Source organism: Panthera onca, chromosome B3 (assembly GCF_046562875.1).
Source record: "Panthera onca isolate mPanOnc1 chromosome B3, mPanOnc1 haplotype 2, whole genome shotgun sequence".
Taxonomy (NCBI): Eukaryota; Metazoa; Chordata; class Mammalia; order Carnivora; family Felidae; genus Panthera; species Panthera onca.
Genome location: NC_138344.1, coordinates 80,253,694 through 80,268,099, shown reverse-complemented (window position 1 = coordinate 80,268,099; position 14,406 = coordinate 80,253,694). Strand labels below are relative to the sequence as shown.

At 35.1% G+C, this 14,406-nt stretch overlaps 1 protein-coding gene across 14 annotated transcripts in view; it reads right to left on the bottom strand.

Annotated features, from left to right (window-relative positions):
- G2E3 (G2/M-phase specific E3 ubiquitin protein ligase) overlaps positions 1 to 14,406 on the bottom strand; it is a 64,848-nt gene that overhangs the window by 26,895 nt on the left and 23,547 nt on the right. For 9 of the 14 annotated variants that reach the window (XR_014137809.1, XM_081795908.1, XM_060619417.3 and 6 more), the window contains 4 exons: positions 11,753 to 11,850; positions 8,646 to 8,747; positions 4,802 to 4,926; positions 3,010 to 3,175 (listed from right to left, as the gene is read on the bottom strand). Coding sequence is in view for 13 of the 14 variants with exons in the window: in XM_081795908.1 (XP_081652034.1) it covers positions 3,010 to 3,175; positions 4,802 to 4,926; positions 8,646 to 8,747; positions 11,753 to 11,850 (491 nt within the window). In the remaining variant the exon portion in view is untranslated. The remainder of the gene's footprint in view (positions 1 to 3,009; positions 3,176 to 4,801; positions 4,927 to 8,645; positions 8,748 to 11,752; positions 11,851 to 14,406) is intronic. The other 5 variants (XM_081795913.1, XM_081795916.1, XM_081795917.1 and 2 more) reach the window with 1 other exon arrangement.

Below are 14,406 nucleotides of genomic sequence, written 5' to 3'. Positions count from 1 at the left end.
AGTGTGACTTAAAGACATAAGTTCTGTAGTATTTCCTGCAATACACTGGCCAGCATCTGTCTGTATGTCTTCACAGAACACTGGCACTCATGAGGACAAAGTACAGAAAAGTTGTGCACGGTTTCATTTTATTAATGCTTTTTAATTTTAAGGCACTGCTTTTCTCAGGTAAAGCTAAAAAGGGACATCAATATGCTTAATCACTAAGACGAAACAAGAAAATAAGTTAACAAAAGATTACCACACTATACACATAGAAATAAAGAAAATAATAAAGAAATCCTTTAAAGCAGACTCAAGATTGGTACAGTTGGAAAAGCTTTGGGATATTTCACTGCATGTTTGTACAAACAACACACGCTGCTTTCCTTTTCATCCTTAGATCCCAGAAGCTGGCTTTACCTAGTGGAGATGTTTTCGGGACAACAAAGACAAGGCCAAGAGTTCCACGAATTCATGAAGTTCTTCCCCTATCCACTGGCACTATGAGGCAGCAACAGTTTTTAAATAATTAAACCTTGTTCTTTTTCTTCATGTTTGTAGTGTTTCACTGAAAACTTTTTAAATTTTATTTTATTTTATTTTGAGAGAGAGAGAGCACATGTGAATTGAAGAGGAGCAGAAGAGGGAGGGAAGGAGGGAGGGAGGGAGGAAGAGAGAAGAGAGAAGAGAGAAAATCCCAAGCAGGTTCTGTGTCAGCACAGAGCCCAGCGTGGGACTCAGTCTCACAAACCAGGAGATCATGACCTGAGCCAAAATTAAGAGTCCGACACTTAACCAACTGAGCCACCCAGGCACCCCCTCACTGAAAGCTTTAAAGAAAGAAAGAAAGAAAGAAAGAAAGAAAGAAAGAAAGAAAGAAAGAAAGAAGCCATCATTCTACTCTTTCCTCCCATCAAAACTCAGTAGTGACATGAGGGTAAAAAGGTAACTGGGAACACCTAGGCATTAATATAACAAGAAATATCCATAATGGGCTACTGGTAACACTGTATATGGTTAGACAGTGGGCAACCAAGATGAATTTCAACTGCCCATGACATTAGATTGAGGTATTATTAGCTCTGTGGGCTGACATTTAACATTAGAGTAACAGCATCTTGTCACACCGTCACTCTGACAAAATCCTATGTAGCAATGAAACTTGGATGACAGACCAGTTTCTTGAACTTCACATGTGACTTTAGAGACATAGGGCTTTTTGGCTCAGATGCCTTGGCATCTCACATTGTTTGCAGCAGATTAAGGCTGGATAGTTCAAAAAAATACAGGCAGTACAATTCCACTGAGACCCCTCACCATCTTCTGTGTCTTGAGTCCTTGGTGTTTTGATAGTGGACCTTTGATCTTTGGGTATTGGTGGCACAGGATCTACAAATCCCATATTGTCATAGAAGTTATGAATAGTGCTGAGATTAAAATGTGGTCTTCAGGTTTAAAAAAGATCAATTTCTTTGGTTAATGTCAAGGTCAATCTGGAATGGTCTACTACAATTCTAAACTGCTACATTTCTTTGAGAGAAGATATTTGGGGATGTGGAATTTAATCTTTTCGGGTGCCCCTGAGTTAGAATATTTTCCATTTCAATGACCTCAGATTTTAGTTTAACCAGCTTTTTCTTTTGAATTTCGAGTTCTTTTTAAGTTGTTCTATTCTGGCCTTCTGGTGTACCAAAAGAGCTTGAGTGTAGACACCATCATCAGATCCCACACTCAACTTCTGTGCTTCACTCATTCTATTCACATGTGCTACAAAATAGGGTCCAATAGGTGCATTTGAATATTCTCTATTTCTACATAATGATCAGGATGGCTTAAAAGATTTGTAAGTTCAAAGGTAGGGGACACAACCCCTGGTGAAACTGCAGAGGGTTTATTACGAGAAACTGTAATTTTGAAAGTATATTTTTTACTGGGCTGAGTGACCACTACTTGAGAAGAAACTGAAGTTATTGCCTATTGTTTGATTCATTCAAGTACTTTACTATTATTAATACTTTTAAGACTGTCTTGAAATATGAGAATTTATAACATCTTTTAACTTTAAAAAGTACTTTTGTGGATAACCTATAATCAACAATAACATTATATTTTACTAAACAATAATAAAAGCCAAACTTTAATAAAAGCATTAAACTTAAATCCTTTATTATTTGGCATTCTATTAACTATAACTATCAGTTGGCCGGTTCACACATGTACATTATTGTATATGATGTTATCAATAAGTGAGATCTTTTTAAAATCTTCAAGAATCATCTGAATCAAATAACTGTTCAATTACTTAATGTTATGTGTTGTATGGTATTTACTTAATAACTTGTCATCAAGTTTAACATACAAGGTGGCTTTCAAAAAGAACTAATGCTTTTAATTCATTAAATAGTAATCAGTCCCTATCAAGAAGCTGTCATATAGTGTTGACCACAGTTGTTTCTGTTTTTTTGTTTTAAAGGCCTCTTAACATTTAAGTATCTTAGCTTACAGTTAAATTATCATTTCACATATCTTGGTCTTCTAAGCTTAAATATGTAAATGAACTTGGGAATTAAATCTGTGTTTTATTCACTGTGAAATACAAACAAAAGCCTTAGGTAAAAACAACAAAAATGTTCAAGCATAATAAAAACTAAAAGGTAGTATTCTAAACTATTTATTAAAATATTAGTTTGATATTCACTTCAAAAGAGTAAATTTCAATAGAGTAATTCTTCAGTACAGTTATTTCATATGTAAAATATGCTTTAATTAAGCTGTTTTTAAGTTACAAGTACAGGTAAAATACACATGTCAACTCCTTCCAATTTAAAATTCAAATCAGGGCACCTTGCCATCTTCAGTTGGAGGAGCATATGACTCTTGATCCCAGGGTTGTGAGTTCAAGCCTCATGTTGGGTGTAGAGATTACTTAAATAAGTAAGTACATAAAATTAAAAAAAATAAAATAAATGAAATTCAAATCAGCAAGCAACAAATTTTATATCAGAAAAAGTTTACAAGATATCTTACCTGTAAACAGTCTCTATGAAACCAAGCATTCTTACAACAAGGACTTCGTAATATGCTGTAAGTTGGAATAGGCTCAATAAATTCCAAGCAAATGGTACATGGTAAGGAGTCTCTATAATTATTAGATGTAATTATTTGAACAGGTCGATGGTTCCAACAAAATGACCTAAAAATATAAATTATTTAAAAATAACCTCTAATTAATTGCAAAGCACAATCAGGCTAGCATTGTAATTTGCATTTAATAAAAGAAAACTCATTTGTATCATAATTAACCTACAATAGACAGGAACCTTGGCACTATAAATCCATCTCACAGGGAGGGGGGATGGGCTAAATGGGTAAGGGGCACTAAGGAATCTACTCCTGAAATGACTGTTGCACTATGTGCTAACTAATTTGGATGTAAATTAAAAAAAAAAAAAGAAAAAGTAAAGGAAAAATAAATTCGTGGTTGTAAGACATTCATATGAATGGGTATCATTTAAATTTAACTTCATATTTCTCTCTAAAGGAGTGATAATGAATAAAAAGTTGAGAAATACTATTGTAAGATAATGAGAATTTGAAGTTGTTCTGTCTCTACCTCTTTACCTAATAAAGCTTGACTATTACTAACTTTTAAAAAAAAACTGGAGAGTGTTATGCTAAGTGAAATAAGTCATACAGAAAAAGACAGATACCATATGTTTTCACTCTTATGTGGATCCTGAGAAACTTAACAGAAGTCCATGGGGGAGGGGAAGAAAAAAAAAAAAAAAAAGAGGTAAGAGAGGGAGAGAGCCAAAGCATAAGAGACTCTTAAAAACTGAGAACAAAGTGAGGGTAGATGGGGGGTGGGAGGGAGGGGAGGGTGGATGATGGGTATTGAGGAGGGCACCTTTTGGGATGAGCACTGGGTGTTGTATGGAAACCAATTTGAAAATAAATTTGATATTTAAAAAAATCCATTTCACAATCTATGAGCAAGGAGAGCTGGACATTCAGAATGTGTACCTTTTGTTGGTTAAGACTTAACTCACAGAATTTCAGTAACTAGTATTATGTTGAGAATCCTATGTAATAATATTGTTAGCAACACCATTATACTCAACAATGCACAAAAGAAGGAATTTAAACTTAAAAAATATTTTAATCAAGTAACACATAAAATGTAAGTAAAAACTTATTTTAAGTCACTAAATTTATTTCCTCTTGTATTTTCTAAACTGCAGTTTTATACATGGTAACAATCCATTAAATAGTTCAAGAACACAAAGACCACAAGAAATAGGACACTAATAATATCAAATACAAAAATTCATAAATTTTGATGTTTAAAGCTTGATTCAGGAAGTAAACATTGTCTGGGGCACTCCAGGGCATAATATTTATTTTTGGACTCCACCAAATTTAAATGCCTTCAATTTACTCAATGAGAAATATATCTGGCCCTGTGGAAGAAAAGTGGATCATAAATCTAAAAACATGACATAAAAATCTAGACTTATGAAAGGTGGAAATTTTTATTAAATATGAGTAATTTAAGGGTTCCGTATCATAGTCTAGAGTTGAAAGCTGAAAGTGAATATTAATTGTTAAGCCCATTCTACACTGGCAATTTCAAAGACTTTGAAGACAGTGATGACTCCATAAAAGAGGGGAGTATTTAAAACATAAATGTACATATATGTGTAAACTCAGTGTAGCTCTGAAAAGAAATTTTACAAAGGAATTATCATTGGGATATCCATATCCATTTTCTACTTTTCCCTAACATTCATCGTTCATATTCAATAGTTAATTAACTTACGCAAAATTGCCAGTAAATTGGAAAATGCATTCTCTCTGAAGTCCACATGGAAAATGATAACTTCGTTTACATCGGGGTGCAACACATCCAATTGAAGCACCAGTTTTCTTGCAAATACAGCATTTCTAGAAGAAAATATGAAAACAGAGATCATAACATACAAAAGCTGAGTACTATAATATGACCCAGGTATAAATGAATATTCTTTGTGGGGAGTCTGAAATTATTTTCATCTTACAACAGCTATGATGATGGTATATTAAAGCAATTTCCTGAAAAAAACTGTCCAACCCAGAAACAATCTAAAGACACTAAAGATTCACTACTGTAACAATTTTTCATAAAGGATTCATCTCCCATCTAACATGTGGATGAGACAGAGATGTTTCTTTTCCTTTCTACCTGGCTAAAATACTTTCAACTAAAGGATTTGTAAACATAACGGCTATACATTAAAATCTCAAATCTCAGGGTGCCTGGGTAGCTTAGTTGGTTAAGGATCCAACTCTTGTTTTGGCTCAGGTCATGACCTCACAGTACATGGAGTCATGCCCCATGTCGGGCTCTGTGCTGACAGCATAGAGTCTGCTTGGGATTCTCTCTCTCTGCCCTCACCTCTGCCCCTCCCCCACTCTGTCAAAATAAATATATATAAACATTAAAAAAAAGGTCTCAAATCTAATAAAAAACACATAACTAGGAAATACTCATCAAGGAGAACAGTCAAACAATACTAGAAACCAATCTGTAAAAAAAAAAAAAAAAAAAAAAAATCTGCTAGGATCAATCACTCTATCCTAACTAAATGAAAAAAGTGTTAGATACTCAAAATAGGTTACATAGTGACCTCCCCCCAACAAGGTATGTTCAAGTCCTAATTCCTGGTACTATGAATGTGATCTTATTTGGATATAGGGTCTTTGTAGATGTAAGTTAGTTAAAGATCTTAAAATGAAACCATCCTAGATTTAGGGTGGTCCCTAAATCAAATGACTAGCGTTCTTATAAGTGAAAGGAGAGGGACATTTAAGACACAGACACACAGAGGGGAAAGCCATGTGAACATGTGAAGCTGGAAGCAGAGACAGAAGTTATGGTGCCACAAACCAAGGAATGCCAAAGGTTGCCAGTAGGCACCAATAGGTGGGAGAGAAGCATGGAAGGGATTCTCCCTCAGAGCTCCCAGAAACAATCAATCCTTCTGACAGTTTCATTAGGAATTTCTGGTCTCCAGAACTGTGAGGACAAATTTCTGTTTTAAGCGACCTAGTCTGTGGTAATTTATTATGGTAGCCCTAAGGAACAAACACAATACCAATGACACTAACTAAAATATAACACTGGTATATGAACACAAAGACTAATATTAGATAATTCAATCATTACTAAAATACAGAGCAGTATCTAAAACATTTTGGAACCCTTGAGACAGCCGTTATAAAATGGTCACTGATGAAGGGAGTATGTAGTCTTATTGCTGACCCTGAAGTACCATTAGGTCACTGGAGAATACCTTGCCAACCTGAGGCTCCTCCCATAAACTGACATATGGAACTCTAGCTTCAGGTCACAAATGGAGACAACTCAAGGATGAGGATATTTTTAAAGGTTCACAATATGTTCACAGAGGATTAAGATGTTTTTAGAAAACAGGTATTTCCAAACTGCAAGGAGACCCTTTCAGGTCATATTTCACCACAAGTTCACTAATCATCAGAAGGTTGAGGAATTCTGATACTAATATTCTCACATAGTCCTTAGATAAATGCCACTGCTAACCTTTCGCCCAAGGTTTCCTTTTATGCCCTACAGTTATATCCCACCATCTAGTCCCATGCCTCCTCAACATATTTAAAAATAACTGTTTCCCCCCCCCCTCTTTTTTTTTTGCCTCAACTAAAATAAAGGTCTTGCTTCCCTTTCAGAATTTCTTGGATGAAATTTCTTATTTTCCCATCGTCTTTCATTTTCATTCAGACTTGGCAAGGGTTGGGAGGAGGGTATGGAAAAAAGCAAGGGGGATATCAAAATATTATTTTAGTTCTCTATTACAGACTATAGTCCACAACTCTACCTTCATACTTTAAAAACTCTGGTCCTTTGAGCCTAATGACATCTATCCTCTGTTACCTACTAACTTCTCCCACCTTGAGACTTTGGTGCCTTTCTCTGTATCTAATTCTTGCTATCATTGTAAACAACTCCTACATTGATGAGACAACCTTTCTTCGACTTCTTCAACTATGATGTGTCAATGCTCTTCATCTCTACTCCATAAAAATCATCAGTTCCAGTTATCATTTCCTCTGGACAGAATTCCCTATACTTCCAACCTTCTCATTTTTTTTTTCTCATTTTTTTTAACCTTCTCATTTTCTAATTCTCCTTATTTCTACTCACACCACATGGAAACCTGTAATTCTTTCCTTGTGTTTAATACAGTAGATATCACACAGAAGACTCACAAACTAATTAGATGAACAAGGGGTTAAAGTTTAGAATACAGTAAAACCTTGATTTGCGAGCATAATTCATTCCAGAAACATGCTTGTAATCCAAAGCACTTGTATATCAAAGCGAATTTCCCCATAATAATGGAAACTCAGATTATTCATTCCATGACCCAAAAAAATTCATATAAAAATGATTACAGGATTGTAATATAATACAAAATAATAAAGAAAACACAAAATATGAAGAAAAATAAACAAATTAACCTTTGAAGACCTTCATGGCTGAAGTGAGGGAGACAAGAGAGAGGAGGTTTATGTGTAGGACAACTTCCACTATCTCTAACAGAATCACTGCTCTTGGCTCAATGGAAACTTTTTCTGCACGGGGGCCACTGTATACACTCGCACAGATGTTGACTATAGTACAGTATTAATAAACACTTGTCATATACCGTATTTAATATAACTGGCAATAAGGCAGAGGAGGAAAGGGTCTGTTATCTGCAGGCACCCTGACCTAGAATGAAACAAAGCATTCCTAACCTAACTCTCGTATGGAAAGGCAAAGGACTGTAAATAGTGTTCTGAAGTGACAAAAAAAAACCATGAGTGCCAGTTGTGGGCACCTTTCAACGTTCTGAAAAATCAGATTTCTGCCAAACACCACGAGCTGAGACAGAGCATCTGAGCATGGGAGATGATCACCTACAATCTCACAGTGAGAGCAAGAGAAGAACCACTGGTTCAGTTGTGATCATGTGACATTCAGTGTCACATACTACTTGTATAGCAAGACATCGCTCATTTATCAAATTAAAATTTATTAGAAATGTTTGCTCGTCTTGGAGAACACTCGCAAAACAAGTTACTTACAATCCAAGGTTTTACTGTACTTATCTTGGAGAACATGAGAAGGAAGTGAACAAAGGTACACAATGTCACAGAATGGCCACAAGAGGTATAGAGATCATAAATTACTGGTCTGCCCAGCTGCATAATTTCCACCTCAACCCATCATGCCAACTCAGTAACTGAGGTATAGGAATGAAAAGTGAATGACTGGGTTGACTCAGGATTAAAGATTTGAAGAAGAGCAGAGTAAAAGTATGTTCACAATTCTGATGGTAAGAGTAGGTGAAATGATGGATAGGTTGGAATAAAATAAGGATGTGAAACCAGCATTGTCACATGTATTATTGAGGGTTGGTTAACCTCACTCTCATTGCAAATATACAAAGTGTTCTTTTAAATTTACTGTATTTGACAAAAATAAGCATTTGAACATAAAATCAAAGTCTTGTAAATTTCCAGTTGGGAAACTGATGGGAAAAAACCTCCCTAATATGACATACTTATAGTATTTAGTGTAAAGAGTAAAGCAATTTACTTACCAGTTTAGAAGCTCTGTTCACTTCTTTCCTGATGTCTTCTATTAGAAAACCGTAAACTCCTTCTTCTTCTTTACCTCTCTGCCAAATTCCACTTGACATCAACTATAAATATATTCTCAATTAGAAAACAGACTCTAACAAACTAGTTTAGAAATATATGTATGTGTGTGTGTGTGTATATATATGAAATATATGTGTGTACACATATACATATATGTATATATACATGTATATAAAACGTATAAATATATATACATATATATAAAACATGTGTATGTCTGTATATATAGAGAAGATCAATAATGTTCCAATGAAAAATGGACATAACTCCAATTTCAAGCGCCTCTTATCTATAACAGTTATTTTTCATGGTCAAAGTAAGAGGCTACTCAAATTCTTTGATTTGGAAGACACTGTATATTAACAGTTCTTATAACCAAACTGGTTTCTAAAAGCATTCCAGAAAATAATAGAAAAAGAGAGAAAGAAAGGAAGGCAGAAAACACCTGTTTTAGAAAAAATAGTGGTAAATACTGTAAGGTGTAAATGTAGTATCAGTAAATGTTATGGAGGTAATTCAGTTTATCAGTGATATTTCAGGCCAACTTGAAATCTAGCTGGATTCTGAATCATAAAAGGAGTATTTACAGGGAAACCTACTGAATCATGGTTAACATAAATGTTTGAATTTTTAAAAATCTTTTAACTTCAGTTTAAATACGTTAAGGAAACATGAATCAAGAAAACACATGGGACTATGAATAAATCCTGGCTTGCAAACCAGGCTCTATGTCCTGGAACTTTCTGGAACTCTAGGCAAGTAATTTAGTATCTCTGACCTTACACACAAAAATAAAAACACTGGACTAGATTGTCTCTAAGTCTCTCTTTTTTTTTAATTTTTTAAATATTTATTTTTGAGAGAGAGAGACAGAACACATGCAGGGAAGGAACAGAGAGAGAGAGAAGGAGACAACAGAATCCGAAGCAGGCTCCAGGCTCTGAGCTGTCAGCACAGAGCCCAATGCGGGGCTCAAACCGTGAACTGCAAGATCACGACCTGAGCCGAAGTCAGAGGCCCAACCAACTGAGCCACACAGGCGCCCCTATAAGTCTCTTTCAACTCTAACATTCCATTACCATTTATAACATTACTGTACTTTCCTGTTCACAATGAAATGGAATCTTTGACGTGTTGAGCCTTGGGTATGTTTTGAATTATCATACTCATTAAAGACAAACAATATAAAGGACATTTTCATAAAATTAAATATATTTAATAATTTAAAAATACTTTAAATTTGTGATTAGAGGATTATTTTAATCAATATAATACATCCTAAACCTAAAAAATACACATTACTTAAGAATTGGTTATGGGGGCACCTGGGTGGCTCAGTAGGTTAACCTTTGGACTCTTGGTTTCATCTCAGGTCATGATCTCATGGTTGTGAGATTGGGCCCCGCACTGGGCTCTGTGCTTGGGCAAGCATGGAGCTTGCCTGGGATTCTCTCTCTCCCTCTCTCTCTGCCCCTACCCCACTCACGTGCTCTCTCTCTCTCAAAATAAACTTGAAGGAAAAAAAAAAAAGAATTGGCTATGAAAACATAACCCAATTACTAATAAAATAGCTCCCCTGATTCTTCTGCATAAAAAGTAAAATAAACTCTTAGAAAAATGAAAAGGTTTTCTTTGGTGATACAAAATTTAAGACTTCCAACTTACAAATAAACTTGGAATGCCAAATTCAAGTTCCCTTAAATCTTGGTACAAAGTAATTAGGTTCCTAGGCCAGTCCAGAAGTCTATTTAATCCATAGGGTACCTGAGACACAACACTATAGTCTTAGAGAATCACCAAGAAATATGTTAAATGGTTTCTCAAGAAGTATCTAGAGTTTTAACAGGGATGCTGGGGTGGGTATGAAAATAGATGTACATATTTATTGATACTTCATCCTTTAAGAGATGGGGCCTATTTCCCTTTGCCTTGAATATGGGCTCAACTTAATGACTCACTTCTAACAAAGAGAATAAATTAAAAGTGACAGTGGTATGGGACAGTGAAGACTAGGTCATATGGTTCTATCTTGGTGTCTATCTATCTCTCCATTTTTTTCTCTTTCTCTCTCTTTTACCACTTCTTCTAAAAGAAGCCAGATGCCATGCTGTGAGTACCCTACAGAGGTACCCAGGAAGTAAGGAACTGAGGCTTCCTGCCAATACGTAGAAAGTACTAAGGCCAAAAGCCATGTAAAGTGAGCCATCAGAGATGGATCCTGTGCCCTCTCTCACCTTTATATGACTGAACCCATATTGCAATTTATATGCAATATGAATTGCAACCTCATTAGAGCCCCTGAGACAGAACTACCAAACTCAGCCAATACCAGATTCCTGACCCTCAAAAAGTGTTTGAGATAATAACTGTTTAAACTGCTAAATTTCAGGATAATTTGTTAAGAAGCAATATATAACTTACATACTATCAAGAAATATTGTGTCTACTGATGCAACCTTGGCATGCTAAGGTAGTGAAGGTGCTATTAATATAAGGCACAGACTGAGTGAGGTGAGAAGTTGGTAAAGGAAAGGGGAAACAAATGAGAGACCAATTCTCAGTATGAAATCAGTTTTTCTTTCTTCCAAGTGACCCATAAACTCACCTATTTCCTCTTCCACAAGAATTTATTACCTTCATTCAAAACTTTTTTTTGCAGGTTCTCTGTGAAGTAAAATACTTTCCTTCTATTCCCTGAACCTTCAACAACTCTTTTCTGAGATTTACCACTTGCAACAACGGAAACAAAAAAGTGAAAAAAAAGATACCACCTTAAAGCCCTAACCATTTTCTCCTTTATTCACTTAGGCCCTAAAGGGTTAGACAAAAATACAGATAATGATGACAGGTCTTCCTTCATACATACCAACTAATTTCAGGATCTTAGAATTTGATAAATGAAAAACCTTATTTTAGATATAGGCAAAATGAGATCCAAAAAGAAGTTAAATGACTTATCCAATTCTCAGAAACCAGCCATCAAGATCTAATTGTCTTCTTTAGAAGAATATCAAATTTCCAGGATTTAATTATAAATTATACTCACCAAACAATAGTAATGTACAGTGAGATTCCATTTCTCATTAGTTTTCTTTTCTCCATATTTATTAGGACAGTCATCATTTTTTCGACAAAAAACACAAGCTAACAGTGAAAAAAGTAAATAGATATAAAAAATATTTTTAAATTTTTAAAATAAAACCTATGGAACTGGAGCTTCTCTCAAGTGAGGTGTTCAATTCTTTCTGAGAGAGCAAATCACATTATACTATTATCAGTAACTTAAAATTTCTAACACCTATTTCTAAACAATAAACAGTGTTTTAGACTTTGCACTTTTTTTAATTTATCTTTAATGATGAATTCCAGTGTGTCGTCAAAATGGCAACTAGTAGGGTAATCACTGAAAATAGATTAGGAAACCCCAAAACACTATCTCCCCACTAAGACAACATTTAAGCTGCCAAAAACTGTCAGAATCAATTTTTTAGAAACTCTGAAATCTAGTTTTAAAACTTACAACACTTAGGAGAATGCTCAATAAAGAAACAAGCTGGTAAATTCTGATGAGCACTTTGTGGCATTTTAACTTACCTGCCTACCATCCCCCACTCTCCAGCTGAGCAATGGCCTTAGGTACGATGGCCCATGTTCCAGGTTTGGCTTGTCCAAGAGGAGGTGAAATGAACCTTGTTCTTAAAGAAATGTGATTATGTGTTTTGATCTGTGTGGTGGATCCCTGAGGGATGAGCTCAGATGCATGCCCTTGTTTTGCTTGCCTCAGAACTTTCCCAGGGCTGGAGTCTCACCGTTTGTCAAAAGCGCTTAAACAAATATACTAGCTGAAGCAGCTTGCACCAAAGGGTAACAGACAGGACAAGCAGGTAACAGACCAAAACACCCAGGAAAGAAGAGGCTGGGAAAAGGGGACACAAGGATAAATAAAGGCTTTGAAAAGCTCCCACAGATACCTGGGAATCTAGAAAGACACACACATGCTCAGGACTAGATACATGCTCAGAAAAAGACCCCAGAAACCCTAAGCTTTCACCTCTGGCTGATCTCTATGTAAGCCAATATGAAAAAACAAAGACCCCAAATCAATAACAATTTTAATCTTAAAGAACTAGAAAAATAAAAACATATTAAACCAAAAGCTGGCAGAAGGAAGAAAAAAATAAAGATTACAGCACAGATAGATAAAATAGAAAACAGAAAAACTATAGAGAATAAAAACTACAGTTTATTCTTTGAAAAGGTCAACAAAACTGACAAAACTTTAGTTAGACGGATCTGGAAAAAAAAAGAAAGGAAACTCAAAACTTAGGAAAAGCCACAGAAATCAAAACAGTGTTGTAGTGGCCTAAGGACAATGATATAGATCAAGTGGGGAAAAAGAGTCTAGAAATAAACCTATACATGTTATCTATGGTCAATTAATTTTGAACAAGGATGCCAAGATCATTCACTGAAGGAAAGAACAGTCTCTTCAACAGATGTTACTAGCACAACATGATAGCCACATGCAAGGTAATACAACTGAACCCCTACCTGACACCACATACAAAAATTAAATCAAAACAGATCAAAGACCTAAATGTAAGCACCAAAACTAAACTCTGAGAAAAAAATATAGGGTAAATCTTTATAACCTTGGATTGGCAGTGGTTTCTTAGGAATCACATGATACCAAAAGCAAAAGTAAAAAAGAAAAAATAGATAAATTGGACTTCACCTAAGTTTTAAACTTCTGTGCATCAAAGAACACTCAAGAGAGTGGAAAGACCATCTACAGAATAGGAGAATATATTTGGAAACATATATCTGTTAAGGGTCTAGTGTCCACAATGCATCATAAGAAATTCTTATAACTCAACAACAAAAATACAACCAATTTAAAAATGGAGCAAATGATTTGAATAAACATTTTCCAAAGAAGATATATAGCCAGTAAGCACATTAAAAGATGTTTAATATCATCTGTCATCAGGGAAATGCAAATCAAAGCCACAATGAGATACCACTTCACGTCTACTAGGATGGCTACAACCAAAATGTCCAAAAATAACAAATGTTGGCAAGGATCTGGAAAAATAGGAACCCTCATACGCTGCTGGTGGAAATGTAAAATGGTACAGCGACTTAGGAAAAATATTTTTTGTTGCTTAAAATTTTAAACATAGTTACTATATGACACAACAATTCCACTCCTGGGTATATACGCCAAAGAACTGAAAATGGATGTTCAAACTAAATACTTGAATACTAAGATTTATAGCAGCACTATTCTCAAGAGCTAAAAAAGGAAAACAAACCAAATGTGCATCAATGAATGGATGAATGAATAAATTAATACATTATATCTGTACCACGGAATATTATTCAGCTATAAAAAGGAATGATGCTCTAATACATACTACAACCTGGATGAGCCTAGAAACATCATGCTAAATAAAAGAAGCCAAGCACAAGAGGTCACATACTATATGACCCCATTAATACAATAGATTACATTATCCAGAATAGGTAAATCCACAGACAGCCCAAAAAGCAGATTGGTGGTTTCCAGGGGCTAAGGAGAGGGAAATGAAAAGTAACTGCCTAACAGGTACAGTCTCCTTTGGGGATGATGAAAATGTTCTGGAACTAGATAGTGGTGATGGTTGTACAACACTGTGAATGTACTAAATGCCACCAAAC